Source organism: Amphimedon queenslandica, unplaced genomic scaffold, assembly GCF_000090795.2.
Source record: "Amphimedon queenslandica unplaced genomic scaffold, v1.1 AMPQUscaffold_13504, whole genome shotgun sequence".
NCBI lineage: Eukaryota > Metazoa > Porifera > Demospongiae > Haplosclerida > Niphatidae > Amphimedon > Amphimedon queenslandica.
The window spans coordinates 133,594-149,983 of NW_003546260.1; the positions used below are offsets into that span (position 1 = coordinate 133,594).

General features: G+C 35.2%; 4 protein-coding genes across 5 annotated transcripts; 2 read left to right on the forward strand and 2 right to left on the reverse strand.

Annotated features, from left to right (window-relative positions):
• The first annotated feature begins 54 nt into the window (after positions 1–54).
• On the forward strand, positions 55–5,208 carry LOC109593813 (uncharacterized). The gene is made up of 4 exons (XM_020008911.1): positions 55–107; positions 158–508; positions 4,524–4,703; positions 4,759–5,208. The coding sequence occupies exons 1-4, from the start codon at positions 92–94 to the stop codon at positions 5,172–5,174; spliced, it is 963 nt and encodes a 320-aa protein (XP_019864470.1). The 5' UTR covers positions 55–91; the 3' UTR covers positions 5,175–5,208.
• On the reverse strand, positions 5,198–7,365 carry LOC105316658 (ubiquitin carboxyl-terminal hydrolase 15-like). Its single transcript, XM_011411723.2, has 2 exons — positions 7,281–7,365; positions 5,198–7,222 (listed from the first exon to the last, which is right to left on the reverse strand). Exon 2 carries the CDS (start codon positions 7,158–7,160, stop codon positions 5,241–5,243), a length of 1,920 nt encoding a protein of 639 aa, XP_011410025.2. The 5' UTR covers positions 7,161–7,222; positions 7,281–7,365; the 3' UTR covers positions 5,198–5,240.
• A 20-nt stretch (positions 7,366–7,385) lies between these two features.
• LOC109593812 (speract receptor-like) lies at positions 7,386–8,721 on the forward strand. The gene is made up of 4 exons (XM_020008910.1): positions 7,386–7,485; positions 7,526–7,700; positions 7,755–7,851; positions 7,898–8,721. Exons 1-4 carry the CDS (start codon positions 7,426–7,428, stop codon positions 8,649–8,651), a joined length of 1,086 nt encoding a protein of 361 aa, XP_019864469.1. The 5' UTR covers positions 7,386–7,425; the 3' UTR covers positions 8,652–8,721.
• On the reverse strand, positions 8,623–16,343 carry LOC100636737 (selenoprotein O-like). 2 transcript variants are annotated; one of them, XM_020008909.1, is made up of 19 exons: positions 16,137–16,343; positions 15,985–16,085; positions 13,524–13,654; positions 13,338–13,476; positions 13,254–13,287; positions 13,072–13,183; positions 11,662–11,785; positions 11,478–11,593; positions 11,328–11,431; positions 11,157–11,277; positions 11,026–11,109; positions 10,861–10,968; positions 10,727–10,816; positions 10,559–10,679; positions 10,393–10,506; positions 10,294–10,337; positions 10,185–10,251; positions 8,981–9,142; positions 8,623–8,839 (listed from the first exon to the last, which is right to left on the reverse strand). In XM_020008909.1, the coding sequence occupies exons 1-18, from the start codon at positions 16,333–16,335 to the stop codon at positions 8,996–8,998; spliced, it is 1,956 nt and encodes a 651-aa protein (XP_019864468.1). In that variant the 5' UTR covers positions 16,336–16,343; the 3' UTR covers positions 8,623–8,839; positions 8,981–8,995. The 2 variants fall into 2 exon arrangements, with proteins under 2 accessions (XP_019864468.1, XP_019864467.1); XM_020008908.1 differs by having other exon boundaries at positions 8,623–8,842.
• Positions 16,344–16,390: the final 47 nt, after the last annotated feature.

Sequence of the window (16,390 nt, forward strand, 5' to 3'; positions counted from 1 at the left end):
GGTACTGTTTTTGCTCTGAATTTTATTCATTTAGATCAATTTGACGCTCCTCCCTGTAGGGTGGGCCTGGCCGGATTCGAGAATCTTAAAGATGTCGGCCCTTTGTGGTAACTAAATTAAATTTTGTCCTTGTCTTATGCTGTTCTTGTTTCCTTAGATGAGAAGCTCAGGGATGCATTTATACAACTAGTGAGAGATGACGTTACAGCTCAGAGGAAAGAAAATGGCCAAGCTTTTTTTGTTGATGTAGAAGTTTATGACATTTGCTATCCATCCTCTGTGAAGGAAGCTGCCGATGATTCCTCTCTCTCCAAGTTCTTACTTCGTTATCATCCTCCTCCAATAATGTCTCCCTCTGTATTGAAACATTATTTTGATTCTAAAGATTCACGTGCAAGTAAATTAGTAACTCTGCTCAGTATTGGAGGGGAATATGGTTATCATCTTTTGTACATGGCATTGAGAGAGGATGGTAAAAAGATAGCTGTTGAAGAATTGGAAAAAACAGGTATACAAAGTGACTTATACATTACAAGGTTGTTGGGAATAGGCAAAAATAGTTTTAGGGGAACTGTATACATGTACATGTACCTTAAACTTAAGATAACAGTTTGATTTTAGATTGCAGCCCAATACTAGAGTTAGGGTAAAGTGAGTAGATGTGCTCTGGTAGTTGTAAGGAGAGGGGCGGTCCCCCTGTTGATAAAATTCTAATTAAAACACCAGTCTTTTATGCCTTCCTTGACTGATTCTTCTCTACTGTAAACTAGAATGTCCTTTCTGTCCATAGGCCCCCTGTTTCATTACTAAACAAACAATAGTTTTTCCTTTTTGCTGTACATAACAAAGGTTGTTTCATAAACTATTAAAAATCCCCAAATGAGTTTTTCTGATGCACCGTATATGCTTGTTAATTTTATGTTGTGTAGAAGTTTGAGCTGATTCTGATCAAGGTTGGATTTTTAATGAATTTTAGAGTTGTTTCAAAATTAAGCCAAAAACCCTGTACATACATTGTGTAATTTAGTCTACTACTAGTGGCTACAAGAGAATTCTTACATGTTTTATACATGTACAAGTATCTGTGTTGTTTGAAAAGTTGAGCTAAATTCGATTTTTTACTTTGCTCAAAGGTTTGGTGAAAGACCTATAATACGTAGTAGATGCTCAAAGAGATCCTTTTTATTACATTTTCTAATACATGTACACGTTTGAAGTTTTAAAATTGCTCAAATATTGAGCTAAAGTGTAGCAAAGACCCTTTCTCTTAATTCAATGTCCCTAAATGTACAATTGTACATGTATGTGTACTGTGTAAGACACTGTTCATTCTGATTCTACTATGCCTAGTTGTACAGTAGACCTGAGTGGTAGTAGAAATAATGTACATGTCGTTGTAAGTAATTGGACTCGCCACGCTTGCGTAGGCGGGTACTAAGCAGTTGGGTTGTCATTCTGTCATTCTGTCACGAAAATTCCTGTTAATTCCTAGTCAATATCTTTTTTACTGAGCTCTCCTGACTTATAATTCTTTTTAAGATTTGAGAAAAAGATAATTTATTTAGCTCCGTTGTGTTTTCATAGCAATCCGTGGTAGCAAAAGCCGAATATTTTCAAGAATAGACCACTTTTCCTAGCCAAATCTTTGTGTTTCACTCTATTTGGTCAAGATTAGCATTGATAGGTAGAGAAAAGTACATAGATTAAAAAATATGTGGGAATTTTCTAATCTCTTTTTTGTTTGCGAGTTACAGTTGCTCAAAGTTTGTGATTTAGCCTCTTCGAAAAATTTTCAGGCAGCACTGGGGAAAGCAGGAGCAACCAAACTATCTCAGTCTCTTTTAAATATCTAGGCAAATTTTTTGTGCTTACTCCTTCTTTGAATAGAGCTTCAGATGCTAAAATAAATTTCAGCTTTTCTTCTTTCTCCTACCCACGTGCCATGTTTATCTGCACTGCACTGCTGACCACACCTAAAATTTATTTTATGGATCAGTGCAGTAATTGCATTGTTGCACTTTGCACTTTGTCAAAATCTATTATCCTTTTTTTCAAATATCAAGTTGCTTATATATATAATATCATGATGGATGCAGTACAAGTAACACATTATCCCTCAGGTGAATCTCAGCAGGCGAGTCCACGCACCATGGTGCTTCATTTATAATGCAATAGTGACTAAGTGAATAGTATAATGGCTGTATTGGGCATTATTTAGTGTTATTGTGTGTGTTAGTAAGATACCAAGCTAATTGGTCATTATTGAGTTTGGTAGTGATAGTGTATTTTGTATAATAGTGAGTGGGCGTATCAAAGGCACTGCCTATGCTACAAATGTGATGTATCCCTGTGGTTTTATTTGTATCCCTGTGGTTTTGACAGAAATTTTTTTATAAAATAAAATATACAAAGCAACATATTGGACAGCTAAATAAGCTGGAATTCAATTCACTGTCAATGAAGTCTGCGCATTGGCCTGGGAGCTCAGACCGACAGGTACAAAACCGGGGAATAGGGAGGCTCCGGAGTCCAGACGACTTTAGATCGAGGCACAGACCAATAATCCATGCAGGTAGAGTTCACTGCTTTCCTTCCGTGTTCAAATCAACGGTTGTCTTAACCTCAATGGCTAAATAAGATAGCTGGGGAGGTAAGATTGATACACGGGCCCGTTAGCAAGCGCGGGATCTCTGTTTCTGACCTAGATTATACTTTTCCAGATATTATAGCCTAAAAATAGATTAGATATGTCAACCTAAAGCCTAAATTTGTTGATAAAGTACCTTTTTCTGAGCCTCCTGTCCTCCATTGCTTTCATTTTACCACGAGGTGTAGTGCTACTGAGCATGCGCATTGGCGCATGCCTTTAATACACCCACTCATTATCACACAAATATGTTGATAACACCCCCGCTGCGGGATACATCGAATTTGTATGACCTTGCCCTCGGGCCTGCGGCCCTCTGGCTTGGTCATACAAATGCAATGTATCCTTAGCGGGGGTGTTATAACGTTTACTTATCATTCAATGATGAATGGAATTAAAATTATAAATGTATGTTCCCACAAAGCTTGCTAAGTCAGCTAAACAATATGCAGCTGCAAATACTATAATGCATTTGGAGCAAGGTAAAAAATTCATAAAAATCAGTTTCAATCAGATTCAGTTCAAAGTTGATACACAACATAAGGCTTATATATGTATTAGAAAAAAATATAAAATTGGAGAATTCTCTCCTAGCAATTTTTGATAAAATTTGGCCAAAGGCCCTGTCTTTGGCCAGATTTTGGAGTAGCTTTTAAAATTTGTAAAAAATCTAATTTTGATTGGTATCAGATACACAACATTAAGGACATATGTATGTATCCGAAAAAAGTATAAAAATCGCGAATTCTCTTCTTGTGATTTTTTTCAAAATACCCTGTACAGGGTTTTTGGCTTAATTTTTGAGCAACTTGACAATCCACTGACAAGAAGCTGCATGAGTATTATACCAGAATTCTGTGGGAAACCCTGTATGTGGTATAGTATTAAAAATACCACAAACTAAATATCGATATATTGCCAAGGCCTATGTAATTGACCAGATTTGCTTGATTTCAAGTTCAAAAGTAACATACTTACAAGGAGGTTGATAAGTCAATGGCTGGAGGTTAATAGGTTAAGTTTGCCCTGGTATTACTCCAGCACTTTGAAATGCTTGTTGAAGTGGTGCTAAGTAAACCTGCCATAGCCTTATCAACCTTAGGCCTACATTGTACTTGCCCTCATTATGATAAAGTCATAGATGCCTCACCTCCTTTTATAACCTTAACATACTAAAAATAACATGCAGTTAAGTGCAAAAAGTATGTGAAAGCCCATAGGGGTAGGAACGAACTAAAAGTTGGGGGGGGGGGCTAAGGTATTATTTTTACAATTGATCATTAATACAAAGCATGTACTGAATTTAATACTGTCCAAAATATTGGCGTCTATGCTCATTAAATGTAACAAATTCCTTTGCAATGTCCTTGATGTGTAAATCATCTGTAAATTCTTTGTGTGTATGCAAAATAACTACATGGTTAAAACGCTCTTGTGACATTGTGGAGCGCAAGTAGTTTTTAATCTCCTTAACATCGAAAATCTATGCTTAGCTGAAGCTGATGTTAACAGAGTTGTTAAATAAAGAAGTAGAAGCTTGTGTATTCCTGAAAAAACTAATAAAAGTGTATTCTTAGAAGTTAAGCTAGTGTATTAATTGTTTTATAAAACGAATCATCACACAATATGCACACATATAAGGATTACCTAAACTAAAGTTTATAGTGTTGATAATAGTAATACATGTACATCACTTAAAGTTGGAGGGGCTAAGCCCCCCTTCAATGAAAGTTGGGGGGGCTTAAGCCCCTCCTGCCCCCCCCTGTTCCTACCCCTATGTGAAAGCCCTATGTTTTTTTGGTTAAAGTTGATATTAATTATTGTATCTTACATTGTATTGTTAAAAATGATTTTAATCGTGTTGCTCTTTTTGTAGCAAGAAGTCTTCATAAGAAGCCTCCTGACAGTTTGTTTGGCCATGAATCATCTCTTCAGCATCCAGAGCCTGTTAATACGTTAGACGCTACAGTGCATTCATCTTCATCTACGAAGCGAGTGACAGAGCCACTTGGTGAAGATGTATCTATTATGCAAAAATATCAACAAAATGTATCAAGTAAGAGAATTTGTGTGGTGGTATTTATTATTAATGTTTTTATTAACATTAATAGAGTCACTTGATTATATGCCTCAGGATCTTCCTCATCGACCTGATTGTAATTGTACTGGTCATGGTTGCTTCCAAAGAGGGCTCTCTATTCCTGACAATTCAAGTCTGTACAAAGATCCAGTCATTTCTAAACAAGAAATGCTCTCTAAGGAAAGTATGGGGTTTGATGTTCCTAGCTCTGAAACTACGTTAATTACGAGTGAACCAAGCTCTCACGAGTCATCAAATACTGCACTTTGTGTTGATACTGAGACATCAGAGCTTTCTCAGGCAGCGCTAGGAGACAATGTTATCCAATCAAGTGCAGGTGCTTACCAATATCAAACTTTAGCACATACAACAGAACCATCTATAGAACCTAAAAACATCCCTGATACATCCAATTCTCACCATTTTAGTCAATATCAAAATAATTGAATATTATTGCTATCATTATTATTATTGTCATTATTATTATTATTGTCATTATTATTATTTTTATGTTCAGTGTCTTTTAGCTTTGTAAAATATTAAATAAGTATTTTGTGAAACAAAAGGTTGCTTGATTTCTTTTTCAATATCGTTGACTAGTGAGACATAGTTGTCATCAAAGCGATACCAGGCTCCATCTTTAGCCTTGCTATAAGCAATATAGTGGCCATAGCTAGTGGTACGTGCACCAGTGTGAACACAAAACCCACACAAATCATACAAAGTTGGCTGGCTAGCATCTAGAGGAGCTTTTAGTTTAGAGTTGAGTGTAAAAGAAGACAAATCTAGACCAGTGACAGGAAAGACAACTGGTGTTTGATTCTTAAGTGCTTGTTTGCGAGCGTAATCATATGAAAAACGTGCGAGTTGAATGATGAGATGTGATGGCAGATAGCTAAGGCAGGCTAATCTACTGCCAGAAGTTGGAAAATCTGATTCTTTGATGGTGCAAGTGCAACGAAACATGTTATGTGAATGATTCAAACTCTCTATCTGACTAAAAAGTTCAAAGCAGAGCCGGATGTCACTGTTAGTGTTTTGTGGCACAGGTAATGTAAGTATTGTATAATACTCAATATTGGTAGACACTCTTTTACACTGTTGGCATTCACGTGCTTCAAATAGTTGGCCACAACACATCTTGTATATTGATGACATATTCTCTTGCTCAAGAATAGAATAGTCGACTGATGAGAGTTTTATCAGTTTATCACGATAAGTTTCAATATCATCAGATCTCATCTCTAAGGATTGTATAGTATCTTTTTCACTTTTTAGTCGAGCAATCAGACTCTGTTTCTCTTCAGTCATGTCAACTTTAGTTGCTTTTTTGTGCATTTCATGAAGAGCATCCAAAAGCCACAATAAAAATTCACCCGCATCTTGTTGGCTTTGACCATGAATAGTAACGAGATGAGGAGCTAGAGATGAGATAGCGAGCAGAAGCTTGTTAGGTTTGATGCTACTCAGACTCCAATTCTGACACTGTTGAATGACCAACTGCAAAGAAGAAATAAGATTATTGTCAGATTTCTTTTGAGGGGTAGGGAACTGTAGGAGCAGAGACACAAACCCTTCAATCCCGGCTAGACAATGGATAACAGAAACTAAAAAGCAAATATTACCAGTATTGCTAAGACCAGGCGGTTTGGATTGTGATCTAGTAGCAATCAAAGAGGGTACGGAATTCATGTTTGAATATGGCGGAGTATTAAACGGAAGCCCACTAGATGCCACTAGTGTCGTATTATCATGTGTAGACGATGAGAAAGGTAGAGTTGGCAATAAAGTTCTTGTTGGAGATGGATAGTACTTTTGTAAAGTACTTGTATTTGAAGATAAAGCAGACTTTTGGTACATATAGCCCACTCTGCTAACAGGAGACGATCTTGGGGATACCTTCACAGTTAAATATGGAGAACTGGTTGGTTGCAGTCTTCTTTCAGCTTCGTTTTGTACCCTGGTAGGAGTTGAGTCCATTTTCCTGACAGGGTGAGGGTACATGTTGTACATACGTGTACTATGAGTGTCTGAATGATTACCATACTGAGCTACATTAACTGGTCGACGAGTTAAGTCTGTACTTAAATGAAAATACTGTGGTTCCTCAATACCAGTACCCTCACTGCTTCTCTTGGCATATTTCAACGGTTTGCTCACTTTAACTCCTTTTATGGCTTCTTTTCTCTTATCTAGGATCCCTTTGACACAACGTATTGCTATTAAAGGTAAAAAGAGTACTAGCAATAATGGAAAGTGATGAAAAGCCATGACTACTAGACAGAAAATAACAAGTGACATTAGCTGAACCAGTAAGAGAGTACTGAATCGATGTCTGTAATCTGAATATAGGAAACGAATAAGGATCTCACTAGCTATAAGTAATAACAGGTCTAAAGCAAAGTTCTGCCATTGTAGTTCTACGAAAGACATGATGGATCAGTCAGTAATGGTCAGTAAAGTGACTGGTAATATTTTTATAAACCAATTGCAACCTAAGTAAAATCAGAGAATACTAGATTACTATTTTTGTAGACAAATATTTAAACCAACCTGATAATAATTAGCCTCATTAGTGAATACATTCATCATGAAAATTCAAATGCACAGACTAATCTCCATTTACTCCATGGGGTGGAGACTGATTAAAAAATCGTTACTATGGTAACATGCAGATCTAACAGCCCCACCCACAACAATGGGAGCAAACAGATCAAGATTAGTGGAAAGGCTAGTGGAGAAAGATGTCAATAATCAGGTATTAGAATTCTTTTATTCAATAATCATTCTACAATCAGATTCTCCACGATCGAGTCGAAGCGGAGAAGGAGCGACTGCACAACGAAGAACTAGCCAAACTGAGGAGTGAAGTTCATGACCTCAGAGACAACCTTTGCAGACAGGAAATGGAGCTAGCCGAAAGAACAGGAAGATTACAAGATGAACAACAAAAGAATCTGGCTCTGTTATTTTGTTAGTTTAATTAGATTACACATAATAATATAAGTTTGTACATGCATAATGTAGGTGATCTACCACTAACACTTATAAGTGATCCAACTGCTGATTCCAAGACATATTCAAACCTAAGCAAAAGCTATGCAATGGTAACTTTGGCTCAATGGTAAGCAATAGCTAATGGAACAGTTAAATTAAAGCTCTGTTTATAGTGATGTTGTAGGGTTTGCCAATTTGACTTGCCTTTTGAAACCACATGAGGCAGTTGCAATTATTGATAGAATACAAGCTATTATTGATGAAGCTTTTAAAGATGAGAACATATTCATAATGGAACGCTTTACAGATGGATGCATTGCTGCTAGTGGACTAGTTGATCAGCCAGCTAACACTCTAAATAAGGATCCTGTTATTACTAGTCGTATCACAACTCCTTCACAATTGGACAGTCTAGGATATGATGCATACTCTACAACACCATCTTCAATGAGAGACACAAATAAGTCTCCAGCAACAGCTGCTAGCTATGCTGGACTGATTGCAACAGGAACATTAAAGCTAATGAGTTTGTCAGGAGTTGTTTCAGTCCCCTCATTGAAGAACAAGCAACTCCAGCTTCGTGTAGCTATACATTCTGGCCCTTGCTCAGCTGGTATTGTTAATCTACAAACTACAGTTGGTACACAGCATATGGCTCATTACAAACTGTTTGGTCCAGCTTTAAACATGACAAAGAAGTTGTGCACAACTGGTCTTGCTCTGCAGATTCGTGTCAGTAAACAATCCTGGGAGTTACTTAATGACATTGGTGGCTATATTTTCGAGAGATGCCCTGATTTCATGACTTGGAGTGGACAAAAACCAATAGAATCATACTGGCTAATAGGACAAGAGGAACATGACTTTCCATTACCATCTGTGGATCAGGCAATATCACTCTCAGAATATGAAGACATTGCTATCTAATCTTTTTTATAAATTAAAAAATACAACTTTATTATTGTTATAATAGCAGTTTGACATCTTTATAATGAAATCAAGCGTTTATTACCAGAGGAGGAATGAGTGCATCAAGACTAGCTCTTCCATAGTTTTTGGAGTTGGAGTTAGTCCATCATCAATAATAATACTTCATTCTCCCACTAGGATTGTACCTGCTAATTAAAACAAAAAATACAGTATGGTGTGAACTAGTCAAATAAATAGCTAACATCAATTAAAATAGATAAAGCTGAGATCTACATGTACATGTACATGTATTATATGCAAATTGTTTAATTTCAAAAGAAACATACATGTTTTTAAGATGATCAAGTGACACTCAAACTCAAGGCGGTGTCTGGTGGACGACAGAAATATTTGCTCATTTCTATATTTAGAGAAGAAGCAGCTTCATCCACGGCTGGTGCTGATTCATCATCATACGGTTTCTGAAGTAACTGCAACACTTTATTAACCTGTAGAGAAAAGCAATTATTATTATTATGCTATTAACTGGAATAAAAATAATAATAATTTATTGGAACTGTATGTAGTTAAGATGGGTTGGGTGTGGTGTAACTAATTATTATGACATTATCAATTGGTGAGAGTAACTTCATTTAAAAATCTAATTTTCATTAAAATCAGCTCAAAAATAATTTCTATGTACAAGTATCATAAAAACGTCATGTAAATCAGAAAATGTAATTTCTACCATTTTATCAAAACAAAATTATTTTTTGAAATAATGATACAAACTCTGATTAATTATAAAAGCAAATAACCAATTAATCATATGTGACTGCAGATTTGCCACAAAATATACTAAGTGAGCTAACAGCATGCTTCATGACAAGCACTATAAATTGAAGCAATTTCAAAATTCACAAAAAATCCAATTTGACTGGAATCAGCTCAACTTTTCTACACAACAAAAGAACATGTAATGTACACATATCAAAAAATTATAATTCTCTCCTTGTGATTTTTGTCAAGAAACTCTAATTTTTGAGCAACTTGACATTTTATTCCAGAAAGTTTCATAAAAAATGGCATGTCAAATTAGGCAATTTCAGGCTCTGAAGAACATATATTTGTATCAGAAAATGTAATAATTAAGAATCTATCTTTGCCATGTTTGATGAAATTAGACAAAATACCATTACGGGGCATTTTGTTAAATTTTTGAGCAACTTTAAAACCCTACGGACAATAAACTGAGCACTATGCCAAATAATGTAGGAAACCATGCAATGTACACATATGAACATGTAAATGTACATGTGTTTGCTAATGCAATACTAATTTCACTAGTGTCCTGTATTCTATACTATTAATTGTTATTACTACTACATATTACTAGTTTGTGGTTGAAATATGATAAACTATATCTTCAATGATACGGTATAAAATATCCCACAAAGTCATGCATTCACAAAATGGCTGCTCAAAACAAGTAAAAGCTCCAAAACAAAAGTTTAACCAGTTGTTGACACTACATTGAATTAATTTTACTACCTCAGAAAAGTCTCCATCTTCAGCCAATGAAATAGCACTTTGGGCAATATGGTTCCTCAGTACAAACCTAAAAGATTCAGTAACACAGTGCAGTCAAGTCATTGCAAACCTAGGATTAGCATTATTCATAACTTCAACTCTTTTCTCTTGTAGCTACATGCAAAATGATAACAATAGATTAACAAAAAAAATGATGTAAGCTCCTTACTTTATCTATCTCCATATCATCAGTATATTCTCTACCAAGTCGACTCCTGTACAGTGCAAGCCATGTCAGCCATGTTTCTCTATCTGTCTTTCTTTTTTCTTCAACTGTAGTTTTCTAATTACACAATATCTATCACTTTAAAGTATAATAAATAATAGAGACATACTTTTACTTTCTCCATGTTATTAATCTTTGTCAATTCATTTTTAATCATTTCAGGTGATAAACCCAATGACATAAGGATCATAGGAGACTGCTCACCAAGTGAAGCAAACATCATTAATTGACTGAAAAGTAATACAATTAGGCCTAATGTAGATCAGAAAAAACTAACTGGATGGGCATGATGGGTTTAAAGGACTTCACAAGCTCGTCAGGAGTGGCACACTCATCCAACAAAGAATCACATACCATTTCTAAGTGTCTTTAATGATGAAATAAAAAATTGCCATATTTGTAATGTATTACCCTGGATCATTCAAATGACTCAAGACAACTTTGTTCAATTTTCTAAAGCCATTAGTGAAGTCGCACCCAGTTTCATGCAGAGTATCAAGGAACTGCTCAACAAGATCACTAACAAAATAATTTAATGTGATATCTAAATTAAAAAAAAATCTAAACCACACTCACCTATCTTCTGGAAAAGCTTTATTAACAAGGCCTAGCTTTTCTCTAATCTTTGACAAATAAGTTTGTTGAAACTCCATTTCATATCTGCTTAGTAATTCAACAAGTGCTAACAGATAAAGAAGTTTTCTTACAGTTCTAGCCCTTCATCAGCTTTCTCTGTAGACAAACAAGGAGACAGAGCCTCTGACAGCTTCCTCAGGTTCCATTTACATACAGATGGCTGCTTACTGAAGGCATATCTTCCACCATCATCTTCAAAAACAAGACATATTAAACACAATCAAAGCACTGAATAAACTAACCAGATTTATTACAAATATGAGCTGGATCATATCGATCTAAAAACCCAAAAGGTCCATAATCAATAGTCACTCCAACTATACTCATATTGTCCGTATTAAGAACACTTTAAAAAGACAATTAAATCACAATATAATTAGAGGGCAGCTCACCCATGACAAAACCCCACACACTGCCACATGGCAACAAGGCGACCAGTAAGACGGCATATTTCATTAAAGAAACCTGCTGTTCTAGCTTCAATGTCATCCAAATGTGATTTATAAATCTACAAATACATGTTGATATAATGTAAGTACATGTACACACATTACACAGCTACACATACAAATGTACCTCAGGATAAAAGTGTTCCGTTACATAATCCAAGAGAAGATGAAAGATATCATCACGACCAACACTAGGGCCAATCCTACCAGTTGTTGCATCACGAGTTTTAAAGATCTCAAATGAGCCAAACCTGTCAAATATTAAAAAATAATTGTACTGGTTTATTGCTATGATCCAATGAAAATTTATTGGCACAAACCATTTTGTCTTTTTCAGTTAAACAGAAAAATACACAATACACATTGTCTATAACACAGCCAGCCACACACATACTGTAATGTATTGATCCCACATGTACATGTATTATAATAAATGAATTTAGAGCTAAACAGACTCTGTTGTTCTGAATATAGTAACATAGCATGGATCACATAAGGTAACACGTACATGTATTGCATAATATTAGATAACACATAGTGTAACACATGATTAGTGTATGCACGTACAAAATGTTATTTCCTAATTATTCACCTGGGTCAATTAGACAATTACACATTTAATTACACTCCTTCTGTAAAAATAGACTCAATCAGAATTACAATTATGCCATGTTGAAGTATTTAAATTAAAAAATACTACTTTGATATGTTATTGCATGAACCAGAAACATGGCTTGCTTTTAAAAATGACAGTTCAGCTGCATAAAGCACAAAGTGCGCTATGAGCTTAGAAGCAATACATTGTCTATAATTTTAAAATTCATAAAAAAATCCAATTTTGATACATCAAATATGTACACTGTATATACATGTACATATGCATCATAAAAAAATTATAAAACTTTAGAATTCTTTCCTAGCCATTTTTTGACCAAATCCCATGGATCAGGGTTTTATAAAAAGCTCTACTGAACAAGCTAAATAGCACATTTAATGAGATGGCAAGAAGCTGATTACTACTGTATAGCGGGTTTATTTCAAGGATAAAAAATTTCACAGATTTTTGAAAAATTGTGAAATTAAATTCCTTGAAAATCAATTTAATACAGTGCAAAATGGCAGAAAAGTGGCAATTTGCAAAAATTAAGTCCGTGAACCTCTGGATACAGGCCATTTGCAAAAATTATTATCCTTAAAATAAACTCGCTATATAGTATACTAGGAAACCATGAATGTCACACTTCCATCTACATGTGTATGGTGCATGTACATATGATCATGTAATATGAAGTGGCTACTAAAGGAAAGGTACATATGGATTGAGAGCATTTTTAGAGTGTCTCTATTGAGTTGGTAGTCAGTCTTAGTACACTAGGACAATTCAAGTTCAATAAAATGTCAATTACATTTAAATTACAATTACAATCAACTATGTAATTATAATTGAGCCTCTAATTACCATTACAGTTGTAATTGATCTCAGGTCTGCAATACATTATTAACATAAATCAAAAGTATCTATCATATACTTATTAACCTTATAAAGGTTGGAGCTATCCGTGATATAACTGTAGCCTGTTCTTGAATTACATTTCCATTGTAAAATATGTCTCTTGCGACTAGTGACTCAGACGTGATACATGAACCAGCTTTAACACAATAATAATAATGATGATGATGACTGTGATTGATGTACATGTACATGTACGTGTACATTACCTCGTGTAGTTGGAATGCCAAGATAATGCATTGCCTATAGAAGATATCATTAATACTGACAATACACATAAGTGTATCACAAACTTCAGAACAAAGAAACTCTCTGATACTTGAGCGCAACACTTTCCTGCCATCAGCATGCCTTGAGTAAGGAGTCTTACCAGATCCTTTTAGTTGTAGTTCCCAACGTTCTCCATTGCTATTAATCACTTCACCAAGATATCTATAATATAAGCAATAGAGTAAACACAACATGGCTCATAATCTAACAGAGCACATCCATCTCCCAGTTGGCCAGAAAAGTGACCAAACTGATGACCACAGTAGCAGTGAGCTGCTGGTTCAGATCCAGGTATGACTTTATTGCCACTGAAGTATTCAATAAACTCTGGTCTCTGTATCTAGAACAATTAAAAAAAAATTAAGGAGAGAGGAGAGTAAAAATTTGTCGTGATGGACTCTGTAGTTAAATAATTAACAAAAGACTTAGCTGCCAATAGCCGGTTTTAATTTCATGAATAAGCTAATTCGACAACATCTCTCACTTTCAACCTGCAACAAGTGCAGCTAAGTTCAATCAATATGGAGAATGAAAAACTATCAACTATAATACAGTATAACCTCGATTATCCGGACCTCGATTATCCGGATCCTCAATTATCCGGACTCTGAAATCATGACCGGAAGTGACCACGTGGTGCTTTAAATTCACTTAATTAGAGTATATGGTATTATAAAATGGCTGCTTTCTACACAGAGTAGCTTGTTTAGCACTGGAATGCTGCTGATTAATGGCTTTCTACTAGGGCTGAAACGAATAGTGAGATATTCGAATATTCGTTCGTTATAGCAATATTCGAATAGTTTTTTTGCTATTCGAACTATTCGCATAATTTAATATTAATGGTTATTGCAATAATTAACGACCACGCCCACCGCGTGTCACCTGCACAGGCTGCTTTCTTAGTCTTTTTCTTGGTCTGTTTACTTACCAACTTGCTAAATACTGATGCTGTGGCCAGGGAAAGTGGTTCTCAATCTCTAAGAAGCCCTGTTTGGCATCATTTTGAAAAGTTTAACATCAAAAAGGTAGTTGATAATCATTCAGCAAAAACAGTTCAATTATTCGAATATTCGTTCGTTTAACATGCCAATTATTCGAATAGTGAAAATACTATTCGTTTCAGCCTTACTTTCTACTAGTAACAAGGCTTGGATTTAGCCTCCTTATGGCTGATTAAGGCTCTAGCTTTTCTTTGGAGTAAGTATATAAAGGTTTTAAAGGTCATTTCAATTATCCGGACTTTTCACTTATCCGGACCCCTTCAGACCACTTGATGGACAAAGGGGTCCGGATAATCGAGGTTATACTATAGTAGTTTACACTTTGCAGCGGAATTAGTTAATATACAGCAAACAGTTTTTCCCACAAAGCATGCTAGGTGAGCTAAACAGCATGCTTCATGAGCTGAAAAGCACTATAATACATTTGGAACAACTTTTAAAATCCATAAAAGATCCAATTTTGATCAAATTCAGCTCGAATTTTCTACACAACAAACATGTAACAACAAGTATATTAATCAAAACAGGGCTGGGTTTGATTTCAACAGCATGATTGCTGTACAGGGTTTTTGCCAGGTTTTGAGGCATTTTTAAAAATTCATAAAAAATTAATTTTGATCGGAATCAGTTCAAACTTGATATACAACATTAAAACATGTAAAATTCTAAAAATGGAGAATTCTCTATATACAATTTTTGTCAAAATAACCAGTACTACAGTAAAGGGTCTTTGTTTGCCCAATTTTTAAGCAACTTGACTCACTGACAAGAAATTGCAAAATTACATGAGTACTATGCTGTGGGAAGCCCTGATACGCATTGCTATAATACCGTAATTTGCCTTTTTTTCGTTGTGGAAATATTTTCGTATGGTCCTAAAATGACGAAAATATTTCAATCGAAAATTTTTGAGCAACCAAAATTTGTGACCTAATTCATCAAAGAAAGACTAAGGTAAGGCCTGATAAGTAGGTATCTTCTTGCAGCTCTAACCTTGCTCTATCCACTGGTGCTTGCTGTACTTCAATCAGTTGCTTCACTACTGAGTTATAAAATAAAACGGTCCACCATGTGACAAAAGTAGCCATTTAATTTTCCGTTTATTATCCGTAAATTGGTCATTGCTGCATCTCCAGTACTATCCATATACTAGTAATGTCGGGGGAACAGCCAGGTCAAGAATCTCTTATCTCAAGAATTATAAACACTGCTATAGCTGCCTTGTTACCAGTAGGTAAAGGACAAGGTATATGCAAGAGAAGCTAAATTTTCAGACTGTAAAAATTTTCGTACACTATGAGAAGACGAAAATATTTCCACTTGAATTTTTCTGAAACGAAAAATTTTTATACGAAAAAAAGGCAAATTACGGTAATTATAAAAAATGGAGTATCATGGTCTTTGGTCAAAACTTTTAATGTTCCTCAACGCCATACAGTCCAACTCTCTGCATTAGTTTTGCTATTGAAATAATTATTAGGCTTATGTGTACAATAGTACATGTACATAATTATAATCTATGTAGGAATGTAGTTTAAATTGACATCACACTAGCATAACCTAACAAAATAGCAAATCTCACATAGTATAAATGTCACAATGTAGCGTCATTATTCATTCACACACTTGTAATACATCAACTTTTAATTCAATTACTCAATGATACCTCTTTGATGTCTAATCCAAGAAGATTAAGAGCATCAGCTGAAGCTGAAACCAACTGTGGATTCTTGACTGGAGTTGGATTTACCAAAGAGTAACAAGCTCCTAAGACATTGCCAGTATAATAATATAAACTTAAAACTGAAGGAAACATACCAGACACAGATCTGACATAATTTTCCTTCTCTTCATCAACGGGTAAGGATTTCAAGACACGGTTATCAAACTGCAAGGATTCTAGACTCATTAGTGAGCGAGAAGGCTCTAAGCACAACCTTCTTCCAGCAAGAACTCCAGCGACAGTCGAGGAGGTCAAAATACAACTGAATTTGATAGCTCTCTTGGCACAGAACATTTGGGGTTAAAATTTAATAGGCGTGTCTATGAATAAAAACATGAAATTTCATTTA